Source organism: Bactrocera dorsalis, chromosome 2 (genome assembly GCF_023373825.1).
Source record: "Bactrocera dorsalis isolate Fly_Bdor chromosome 2, ASM2337382v1, whole genome shotgun sequence".
Taxonomy (NCBI): Eukaryota; Metazoa; Arthropoda; class Insecta; order Diptera; family Tephritidae; genus Bactrocera; species Bactrocera dorsalis.
Window position 1 is genome coordinate 32,535,698 of NC_064304.1, and position 11,909 is coordinate 32,547,606.

Consider the following 11,909-nt stretch of genomic DNA (forward strand, 5'->3'; position numbering starts at 1 on the left):
TGAACTGATGCCAATAGTAAAAAAGGGAGGGATGTGGCGCTTGAAAATCGTCAGAAAAATGTTAGAGAGATGACAAAATTCGTTCTTGCTCCCCGTAGGATTTTTACTTGTTCCCCAAACTGAAATTGTCGCTCCACGGAACCGATTTTCAGTCGCTCGAAGAGATAAAACAGCACCGCTGAAGGGGCCAAAGGCAATCACAAAAAGTGCTCATGGAACGTGTTTCGAGAACTGGAATAGTCGTTGGCATAAGTGTATTACATCTGGTGGGGATTGATTTGAAGGCGACATAATACATATTGATGAACAATTAAATATTTTGCGTTTTATTACAATTTCCTGGTACTTTTTTGTCACAATATATTTATACCTAATTACTATCATAGAGTGTTGGCTAATTGTTACTTATCTTTACTAAATACTCCATGTAAATATCATATAAATGTAGGCTAAGTGAACTTGCACTTTAAAAAATATAGCATTATTGTTGTTATTGTTTTTAACTATCGGCGCTAATGTTATCAGTTAGCGCCTTACAACTTTATTGTCATATATAATGTGTGCGTGTGTTTTTGTTTTCCTTGTTGTTGCTAAAGGACCATGCATTGCCTGCCGCCGACGTGGCCTTAAGCTGTGGCCAAAGTGCTGGTGGCTGTAATAGCCAGTTGTTTTGTTTGTATTGTTGTATTGGTTGCATGCTGATGTTGCTGCCAGCAAATGCCTTCATTGTTGTTATTATTGCTATTTGTTGCAGCATTAACTGTGCTCTGTTGTGGTTGCTTTTAGCTCAGCCACAAGGTTGTCCTCTGAACGCTGTGCTTTGACAGGCACCGCCGATGGCGACCGGCGCACCAGTTGCAGCTCGATGGCCGCTGTGGGTCCTTCTGCCGTCGCACTCGTGTCACCAATACAACTTAATCGCATTTTCAACACATAATCAGCACTTTCCGCTGTGGTTGCTTGCAACAAGGCCGTCGTGTCAATGAAAGCTCTGGAAGGGATGTGAAAATTTTTTATGAAAAAAATCGTGTTTATTAAATGTTGTTGGCGGAAATTTTTTAATGACTTTATAAATTTGCACTTTTAGTAATGCTTGTTGTTGTAAAATTAAGTTTAAAGTGATTTTAATAAATTTAAACTCTTGAAAGCGTGACCTCGCTCTCGCGGATCTGAAGCGGTTAGTAAATTATGCAAGTTCAGCAGCAATGGCGGGCACTTCTAAGCGTTCTTTTTGTAATTCAACTCTTTCACTTTGACATTTCTGAATAGTCGCTTTGCCTTTTTGTTGCAAAGGATTCCGCTGAAGTGGCGCCTTTTGGTCATATTTTATTTTTCTTCTCTTCTCTTGCACTTCAGCCGCTTCTGCGAGCAACACAAAAGCTTGTCAATACATAAGGGTCTCATGCATACACACACATACACAAAAATACATAGTTGCACTCATATATACTTACTCTTGCGCTTTTATTCTAATCCAACATTCCCTAGTTTGCTCTAGTTGCTTCTCAATATGCCTCGAGTACACATCCTCACTGCTTCCTCCCATATCTTGCTCGGCTTTGTGCATATCCTGCACATCCTTGTTGTCCTTGGCGTTTGGTTCGCTTACGCAATCCGCATTGTCCTTCTGGTCCACTCCACGCCACGCATCACTGAGCGCATTGTCCTCATTGCAGTCAACCGTATTGTTGTTGGTCTTGCTACTGTTGTTGTTATTGTAGTTGCCATTATTGTTGTTGCTGTTGTTGTTTGCACTTTCGTTTGCGCCCGCTTCCAGTATGAGCACCACATCCGCCAGAGGCTGCCGCAATGGCACAGCGACGAGTGCGCGCTCATCACCAGCAAAGCTCAATATTGGCAAGCGATGCTGCACTTTGACATGCCGCTGTAACTGTGATGAGGCTGCAAGTAAGTAAGGCAGTAAGTGTAGAAATTCAAAATTCAAAATTCAAATGAAAAGGAAATCTCTTTCAACGAAACGATCTTAAATGATATGAGATTTTAATTTGAAAAGCTCTGTCTTGACTTGAAAAGTCCAAGCATGCGGAAGCTAATCGCTCAAGACGCAATGCGTTCAAAGTCAATGTCTAGAAAGTAAAAAGGGGTTAATATAAAGGGGTTAATACAAAGGGGTTAATACAAAGGGGTTAACGCGGAATGACGAGCAGATCCACTGTACCACTAAACAAAGAAAGTTCTTCAACTAGCTTTCATCCACCTCTGAAAGCTCCAGCGCTATTTACAAACCTTGTCTATCAATGTTTTTGAATATTATGAACTGTGACCGAATTGAGAATAATATTCATCTTAATTCATATGAATCAAACAAGCAATTTCGGTTTTGTACTCCAAAACTTAAATATTGGTTCGGTTGAAAATTGGAAGAGGATTCACCCTCAAACAGATTATGATATCTAGCCGTTGGATTTTAAGCATGCTCCAAAGAGCTTGGAAAACACGCAATTTTAATCAGATTATTCTCAAAATACAATTGTTCAACAGGTTTGGTCGCTCTCGGGATAATAAAAGAAAAGATAAACTGACAGTCAGCTCCGTTTCAAATCATGAAATCCCTGAGACTTCAAGATCCATGTGTAAACTAAACTTTGTTTTCGAATTCTCAGTGTAAAAGATTTAAATCTTCTGATTTAGATGTTACTCAGTTTACTCAGTTTAGTTTCCAACTGGAGCAAGCTTTGAAGCCGAATGACCACCGGTGAATGGGCCCAAAACGAGATGACCATTGATCCAGATTTTCATTATAAAATCTTCCTCAGCCATGAAGCTCAATTTTGGTTTAATGTTAGAGACATTTTCGTGCCCGTATCGGTGGATGTTGATATGAACGTAGAATTTATCAGAAACATCGTTTAGAAGTCTTAACAAACCCTTAAGAAAACGAAGGAATTTGCAAACAGAAGAGTTCTTAGTGTTATTTTCCTTAGAAATTTGGATCTCCCTAACACTGCTTCAAATACCACTCGTCCGGGAAAGCTTATTATAATTTGAATCTTAGGATGAAATTTACTTTTAATTGCCCCTACACGAATCTAAATATATGTATCATAGATCGTTGATATTACGTAATAGTCTCTAGTGATCACATAATTAAATCGAAACCTACCAACATACTACTCACCGTTGAATTTCTGGTCGCAATCCTCGCAAGGACAACGAAAACCCACAGAAGCAGCTTCACGCAACTGCTTGCGAATAATTTCTGGTGCCACACTGGACAAATGCGCCACCGAAAGTGTGACTGTTGGTTGCTCCGTGGAACTGAAGGTGGAATTAAGGGCGGCAGCAGCGAGATACGCTTCAGCGCTTGCAGCCGCCATTAAGGGAGGTGGCGCATCCTCCGATGCTGCTGAAGAAAAGAGCGATGACGTCAACGACGATAAAGAACGCAATGACGAAGTTATTGATGATGACTGCCCCAAGCTGTCCACTGGCGATAACGACGCATTTTTGTGCGCCGTAATAGCAGTAATTTCTGTAGCGTCATCAGGCCGCGCACGGCATGCTTCAATTGATGCAGCCAAATCGTTAGCATCCACTGAAGTGGAGAACACACCGGACGAAAGCGATGAGGCAGGTGTTAGAATTGAATGCGCCGAGGCGGTGATGTCACTGCGACTGCCGCTGCTGCAGCTGTCACCAATGCTGTTGTTGGAGTTTTTCCTGCTGCTTGCCAGCGAGTCTTCGCTGCACTGCCTCAGAGCGGCAGATGTACGGAGCATTGCATCTGTTGCTGCTGGCTGGCAGAATTTATTTAAATATTCAGTGGAAGAAGTCAGCGTGTGGCTGGCGGGGCGGCGCTTGTCCATGTAGAGCAACGTGGATGATGGACAATTGCAGATTTCATGCTGTTTGTTGTTTTTGTAGTCATTAAATATGCTTTGAGATGGCGATTGACTTCGCAGCATGGACGGACAACGTTCCACGGCGATGGCGATGATATTGGCTGGTGGTGCCGCTGTTGACTGGCTGTCAGTAGTGCTGGTGGCAGGTGAGAGCTGCTGTCGCTGCCTTTGATTTTGCTCCAGCCGCCACGTACTCAATTGCGAATGCGGTTGAACGTGCTGTTGCTGCGGCGATATTTTTCCATTTATCCATTCTTTAACTGCTTCGAATTCTTCTTTTTCCGCTTCTTCTCCATCGGCTGCTGGCTGCTTGTTTTCGCACTCTGATACGGAGTCATTTGTATGCGGTGTGGCTGTTGGTGGCGGTGTTGCTGTGAAAAGCTTTGACACGGCATTTACCTGCGCCAGCTCGCTTGTTGTTTTCGTTGTTGTAGCATTTAAAATTGTTTTACTTGTTGTCGCACAATTCAATGGCATTGTCATCGCCATCTCCGTCTCGTTCTGCTGTTGCGTGCGCATTAACAATGCGGGAGTTTTCGTTTCGGCTGCTGTGTCTGCCACCGTCTCACATATGCCGCCGTCGCCAGCGCCGCCATTGTTGTCACTCAAAGTCGAGTGGTTTTGTGAATTTTTCATCACCGTTTCCACTTCGCTGCCGGCATTTCGCACAGATCGATGCGAAATGGATGGTGATGGCGATGGCTGGTGTGGACGCGCGCTGGAGGGCTCCACATGAACGTGCGTCACTGTTGCTGGGGTCGGTGCACCAGCAGACGTCATCAATCCATTATCAATGCTGCTCATACCAATAACTTTGCCATTCAGTTGTCCACTTTTAGCTGCAACACTTGTTGAGAGATTCTCCGTGGATGTGGCTCTGCTATGCCATAATTTCATTAGAATCTTTTTTCTTTTACTCGCACGCTTCGTCGCACACATTTCCGTTGCCGCAGCTGTGTCTGCCATCGGCACATCCACCTTCTCAGCGGTGTCTGTTTCATTTGTGAAGCTAAAATGTCCCAACTGCCCACCACCGGCTGCCACATGTTGACCTGCACACGATGGCGCTCCGCTTCCCTGTGTCGCTTTTAGCCAGCTCCGCTTTGCGTAGATACTCGCTGTTCTAACTTCCGTTTGCGCATCGCAGTCATCAATCGTTTGTTTGGCCGCCTCGGCGCGTCGCCAACGTCTAGTCAGCACTTTCGCTGCACATTGTGCGCCCGGTCCGTATAACTTCTGGCGTAATTTGTCTTCATTGCCGCTACACAAATTGTATGCGCTCGTGATAGCTGCGTAGATTTGCTCGGCAATTAAAGCGCGCTGTGGCGTGTAGCGGTCCCGGCAGACGGGACAACGTTCGGCGCGTATGCGACAGTCGAGGCATAGCAAGTGACCATTCTGGCATTGCATTACCGGCGGTGTGATGCTGTCCAAACAGACGGGACACTCGATTATGCTCAATATGGATTGTACGATGGTGGCGAGTCGTTGCAGTGTGCGTGGCATTGGCGCACAGCAAATACTCTGTGTGTTAGTGGTGGTGTTGTTGTTGGAGAGGTGATCAGAAGTGTGAGCGCGCGTTGTAAAATATAAAAAAATTGCAATTATTTATAATGTAAGTAGAGGAAGTTCGAATGAATGATTGAAAGTGTATGAAGTGATTGAATGCTGAGTGGAATTGCGTTGTTTTCGACTGGTCATTAATTATCGGAGAGTATTTGTTGATTGCTGTAGATAATGTGCTGTTTAAATTTTATTCGGAAATAAGTAAAAATATTTAAAGTTTTTCTTGAAGCGTATATCTAATGTGAAGAAATTGGTCTTAAAATCTTAAATATAGAAGAGGAATAGAGGAATAGTTGGTTGTTTGGTTGTAAAGGTATGCTCCTCAGCAGAGTAATAATAATGTCTTACAGACTGTGAAGAGAAAATTTTCAACAATGTTTTCCTTAACAGGGAGCTCTTCTTTTTGGTGTAAATTCTTTATTTTGAGGTTTTTGAAGGTTCTTGGTTCTCAATTTAAGCTTAAGATTCACATGAATTTTATAACCAGAAGGTTTCTGTTGTTAACGATTCTCAATTGCCAATAAAAACGTAGTATTTCAAGTAGCTGTCTACACATTCTTCAATATACTTGTATATTTTTCTTCAATTTTGCAATAGGAGAAGAAGTGCAGTGAGAGTTTCCATGGGATGGGTCGCAGCTAGGCGGGAAGAATGTTAATCTTAGCTTTTTTCTACCGGACCTCTGTAGTGCTTAAGACAGAAGTGGCTGCTATTAAGGTGAAAGAAGTCAAGAAGTATCTGGGTTCACTAGAATTAGCATCAAGGTACTTCATCATCAGACTCGTTAGGTTGCCTAGTCATAGCGAAATCGCTGTCAGCTGCAAAGCTAACGATCCAGCTGGTAGGGGCACCCTTGCTCCGCTTTCATTTGATATAATCGAATAGGATCTCCATCTAGCTCCTTGCATTCTAGCACTGACTCAATGAACCTCGCATGCGCTTAGCAGTCACTGTTCGACGACCCGCCACTGTGCGACTTCGGGATCTTTTAGACCTAGGAGCCTAGCACGCGGGAGATCTTCTGAACTATTTACTTACTAAGCAAAGTTCGTCCTGCCGCGATCGTAGCGTTTATTGCTGGACAGTGGCCAATATCTATTCATGCGATAAGACTAAAATTCTTGACGGACGCAAGTTGCCAAGGTTGTATGATGGATGGGAAGATGGATATACATATATAGGCGCTTTCTCCTTCATATTCCAAGCTTAGCAAGACTGATGTTGAAACATTTCGACAGTCTTACCATTGGTGAATTAGGAGACGTGGCAGAAACTGATATTACCATACAGGATTGGTGATAGGCTGGAAGCGGTTTTTCTATCTGTGAAAACCTTATGATCTTTTATAAAGGAGTTTTAGATTACGCAACGTATCGAAGTTCTAAGCTATATAAATACGATCGCTGTTAAGATGGACCTCATAAACTAACTCAACCTATACAATACGCAGACGTAGATGGAATGGTTCCCTATCTGATGGCTAGAAAAGTCAGAGCGTATTTTTATATGCGAAGTCCTTTGGATGTGAGCTAATCTGAGTGAAAATTCTACATCAAAATCTATTGACTGAATGGATTCCGTAAAGAATATTGCAATATGTAGCTTTCGTTTAGTTTTTCGAAATTATTTCTAAGAGAAGAAGAAGAATACTGAGTGTCTCAATTATTTAAATTTTAAGTGCTCTATTTTTACATATTTTTATCATCAGTTTATTTGCCACGTTTACTGTGCTTCTATGCCATAAATTATACTCAAGATTAAATCGTGATTCACGCTCTTGTAAACTAAATTTACTGCTCATTAAAAACCGCTACTTTCATTCAACAAAATTTTTGAAATTTTTTAATAAAATTCCAGTCGCCATACTACTTTCCCCATCTGCACCATTCTCAATATTTTCTCTATTTCTTTTTTCATATGTCGAACACAATTTGGCTTACAGCGAGACTAATCACTTTTCAACTGCGAAATGAGAGCGGTTGCAAGGTAGCCTAAGCAGTTTTCGCTTTCACTTTGCTATTATTTCCACACAAACTATGCCATAATTTACTTAAATCAAATCACACATACACTCATACACATATATACATATACATATAAAGGCAAAAATGTGAGAATGTTTGTGAGGATGCAATGTGAATGCAAAATTTACCTCCGGGTCACATTTGAAATCACTACCACAGTTCCAGAGCAGCAACGTGACATGCCCTGATTTGGCTTGAACCAATTTTGCAATATCCGTTATGCGCAATCCCAACACGTCTTCGCCATTAACCTAAAAATGAAATTTTAAAAATTGTATTTTCCGCATTTTGCAAACGAACAAAACGAGCAACGCGAGCGCACACCCACACACACACACACGCAAACATATACGAAAGTATTAGAGTTCACATATGCAAGTGGAAATAGAACGGCATAAATCACACGCACAGACACATAACCAAATCAAGTAATAGAACTAAATGTGAAGCAAAGCGGCAAAGATGCAAGTTATATACAAATATATATATACTTGTACATACATATATATGTATGTGCCAGTTATCATATGCTTGTGCGTATGTATTTGTGATGAGCGAGAGTGAATTTGTGGTTATATTTACCTGCCAGTTGGTCTTGTTATTTCTACACGTTGTTGTTGTTGCTGCCATTGCGGCCAAATTTGCTGCAGGTTTTTGCAGCATTCACCAAATCAATGACAGCACTACAACAACACAATACAACAAAACCTCAAAGCATTGCATAAAGGTAGATAGGACTATATTAGTATAGGACAGCATTAGGTTAGCACAATTCTGATTTACTCAGTAAACCGGAATAAGCGCGAATGAGATATATTTAGACTCCTCAAACCAGGAGCTTCTTTTTCGCTGGATGAGAATAATTCATTGTTACAGCAATATTAAACTTTTAAAACATTTTAACAGAACATTGCAGTTTACACCACGTTTCAATGGCTAACGAGCGTGATTATGAATAATGAAAATCAAGACCTCTCTGGCTTATATGTAACTTGGGTTCTACTAAAGATGTTGAATGATCTTGCAGTGAAGAAATTCCTTATTCAATGAGAATGCTTCCCTCGTTCAAGAATGTTACGATAAGGTTTGGACAATTAAGTAATGAGACTAATTTTTATTGCTACGCTTGTGGTAAACTTGTGACTTAAAATTTCCTTTCTCTTTTCTGGCATCTCTCCCCTCTCTACTGATATATGTACCATCGCTCTAGCTTGTTTAGTTCGCCTGCTGCGTCAAGTTGAGTAGACGTGTGTTTTGCTCGTCACGAAAATGGCAAAACGAAATCAAGAGCAGCGCGTCGCGATAAAATTTTGCGCCAGATTGGGTGAAACAGCTTCGGAACCGTACGCTAAAATTATAAGAGTGTATGGTGATAGTGCTCTTAGTCGTTAATAAGCTCACAATGGTTGTCTCCGCGCGTTCCCGCCCGAAAAAAGCTCGAAGGTGAAAACGATGATTATTGCCTTTTTTGATAGCCGTGGAATCGTCCACAAAGAATTCTTTCCACCGGTGAAAACTGTGAATCAAGTCTACTATTGCCAAGTACACGAAAGATTGCGAAAACGAGTCAACAGGGTGCGCCCAGACATCGCTCGTAACTGGATCCTTCATCACGACAACGCGTCGTGCCACACCGCCTCTCAGCGTGTCCCAGTATTTGGCCTCTAAAGGGATCCCCGAGTTGCAACAGCCCCACCTTATTCGCCCCGACATGTCACCCTGTGACTTTTTTGTTTCCTAAAACAAAATCGGTGGTCAAAGGAACCCATTTTGAGTCGATTACGGACATCAGGGGCCCGTGAACGAGGGGTTGGGTACATACCGTGTCGAGGCGTTCCAGAAATGTTACGAAGCATGGAAAACGCGTTTGAAATCGCTGTATAGCCTGGTCCAAGGTGACTACTTGAAGGGAATGGAATGGCAGAGTTGTAGAAAACTATTTTTCAAATATACGGTTTTTAATAGAATCAGTCTCATTACTTAATTGTCATGTATTGGATCGGATTTTTCAGAAACCGTTAGAAAAAACGAAAGTTGAAATTTTAGGTTTGCTTCCGAACAATGCCTAACAGATCCTTCATCCATACAGCATATAGACTATACCTCCTAACAGCACTCAAATTTCGGTGTAAGAAATTTTTTACAAAAATATTTGTCGTCTGCTAAGAAGAAGTATATGGACGAGCCAAGTTCGTTTATATTACAACACATATGAGATAAAATGAAAATACCCTGGAATTGGAAGTAATGTTATCTGCTGTACTTAGTGGTGACTGAAGGCTTTCCCCTCATCCATAATAATTAATTTCCAGAACTTTTCAAAAACAAAACAAGGAAAATATTTAACTCCGCCTACACTGTAACAATAACACCCTTTAAGCGTACATTTTTTTTAGCTTGAGAGGTTAGAAAAAGATATTTTCCTTGCTTTTGATCAATCAGTTTATATGACAGCTAAATGCCTAAATGCTATAGTCGTACGATATAAATTCGCACAAATAAGTTGCTTCTTGGCGCGAACAATTCAGATTTATATCTCAAAAACTGAGGTATTGAAAGTGTACATAGAGACGAACATGGCTAAATCGACTCAGCTGGCCCTGCTGATCATTTATATTTATAATAATCTATACGTAGGTTACCTTTTATATTTCGGGCTTCGAAAACAAAAACAAATTTTAATCATTGAAAATCGTTTTATTGTTTTTAAAAATATTCTTCATTAAGATCTATGCATTTTTGCATGCGGTTGAACCAATTAACGTAGCAATTTTGCCACTCTGATTGAGGTATCTCGAAAAAATTTATTTTTGAACGCATCAACGGCCTCTTCAGGTGTTGAAAAACGTTTTTTTTTTTTATTTTTATTTTTTTTTTTTTTGCGAACGGCAATAAAAAAGTCATGCGGTACCAAGTCAGGACTGTACGGAAGATGACTCATCAAATCGATGTTTTGAGTGCTCCAAAAAGCAGTTGTTTCAGTCTATGTGTGAGAGCTCGCTTAGCCGTGGTGAAAAGTGATCCGTTTTCGGTGGTTGGTTTTCCTAATTTCTTGAAGAAGGCAAGCAAATGGTTGTATAACACATAAATTTACTGCTTTGCATTATTCCGATGTTATGATTGCCACACGTCCAGTTTTTCCAAAAATACAGGCAAATAATTGCTAGTAGTGCTTCGGGCGCGAAAAATCTTTTGTTGGATTCGGCTCGTCTTGAAACATTTATACAGTCGAGTGGTGTTTGCTTTTGGACTTATATGCGTAAATCAACCATTTAACACTTCTCACGATGTAATAGACGTCTTTTGAAGCACTGCTCTCGTATTTTGTTAACATTTCATTCGACCAATCGACACGAGCCTTTTTTAAGCGATTAAAGAAATTTGTTTACAGTCAAACTCACTTTATTTGATGTGTTTTTTTTTAAATGCTGTGTTGTTTATCGGACAGGACGATTATGACGACCACAAATCTTAAAGTTGAGGCCACCCGCTTCGAATTTCGGTAGTAAATTTTAACAATTTCGACTCATTGTTGAATTGAATACCTTTTCACAATGAAATGACAAACTTTACTGAAGAGAAATGTGAAAAGATCGTGAAAAAGTATGGCTTCGTTTGTTGTCTCTTTGTCTACTATTTACTCGTATGTGGGGATATATATGTACATATAGTATAAGAGCGGGTCGATTAAAGGGAGCCAAAAAACGAAAAAATGGCGTATGCGGGAAATGCTCTACAGATCTTTCAGAACATCGTTGAAATAAATTGTCGACCCGCTCTAATATAGATATGATATGAATGCATAGCTAGCTATTTAAGCGATTTAATGCACACAGACATGTCAGCTATATGCGTATGCATGCGTGTGAGCATATATATGTATATATTTAGTTATATATCCTGTGTAGCATTTTGACAGTCGCTTTGACACGTTCGTCCGGAAATGTCGATCGCAACGCTTAATGATTTGTTGGGTGTCAAAACCACAAAATGGAAAATCGATGGCTTAAATTGACGACATTTCGCTTGAAAGCCGAAACAATGACACCGACTTATTGCTCCAATTATATTTGTGTTTACTCTTACATTTATCTTCAGATAGTCATGGCATTCCTGGGCCAGCGTACAAACTATTTCAGTCAATTACTTATGGGCAATAATTGTGCCGGTAAAGCTTCATAGCAAATGCTTGGCATTTATTCACTTTTTTACTTACCGTTAAGTGTCAGAAATGCAAAATGAGTGAGATGTGCTTGTCTCTCTCACTTTTCGTTACTCAGAAAATTCAAACTCACTGCTGGTCAACTGCTTTATCGACTGCACGGGCTAAGCCCACTTTAAGCTTACTTGAGTATACTCATATACACACACACACACGTTTGGGAGCTTTTCTATCGAGCTAAATGCTTTACAATTTGGAAACCAGTTTGTTAATTTACACAGCTTCCGCAGCTAC

The 11,909-nt window shown here is 40.7% G+C and overlaps 1 protein-coding gene across 2 annotated transcripts in view; it reads right to left on the reverse strand.

Moving 5' to 3' along the window:
- Positions 1-297: 297 nt before the first annotated feature.
- LOC105231822 (uncharacterized) overlaps positions 298-11,909 on the reverse strand; it is a 25,196-nt gene continuing 13,584 nt past the window's right edge. Inside the window, exons 3-6 of one of the 2 annotated variants that reach the window (XM_049449653.1) lie at positions 7,582-7,704; positions 3,140-5,387; positions 1,455-1,902; positions 298-991 (exon numbers count right to left, since the gene is read on the reverse strand). In XM_049449653.1, coding sequence (XP_049305610.1) covers positions 757-991; positions 1,455-1,902; positions 3,140-5,387; positions 7,582-7,704 — 3,054 coding nt within the window. In that variant the 3' untranslated portion in view covers positions 298-756. The remainder of the gene's footprint in view (positions 992-1,454; positions 1,903-3,139; positions 5,388-7,581; positions 7,705-11,909) is intronic. The other variant, XM_011213297.4, reaches the window with a different exon arrangement.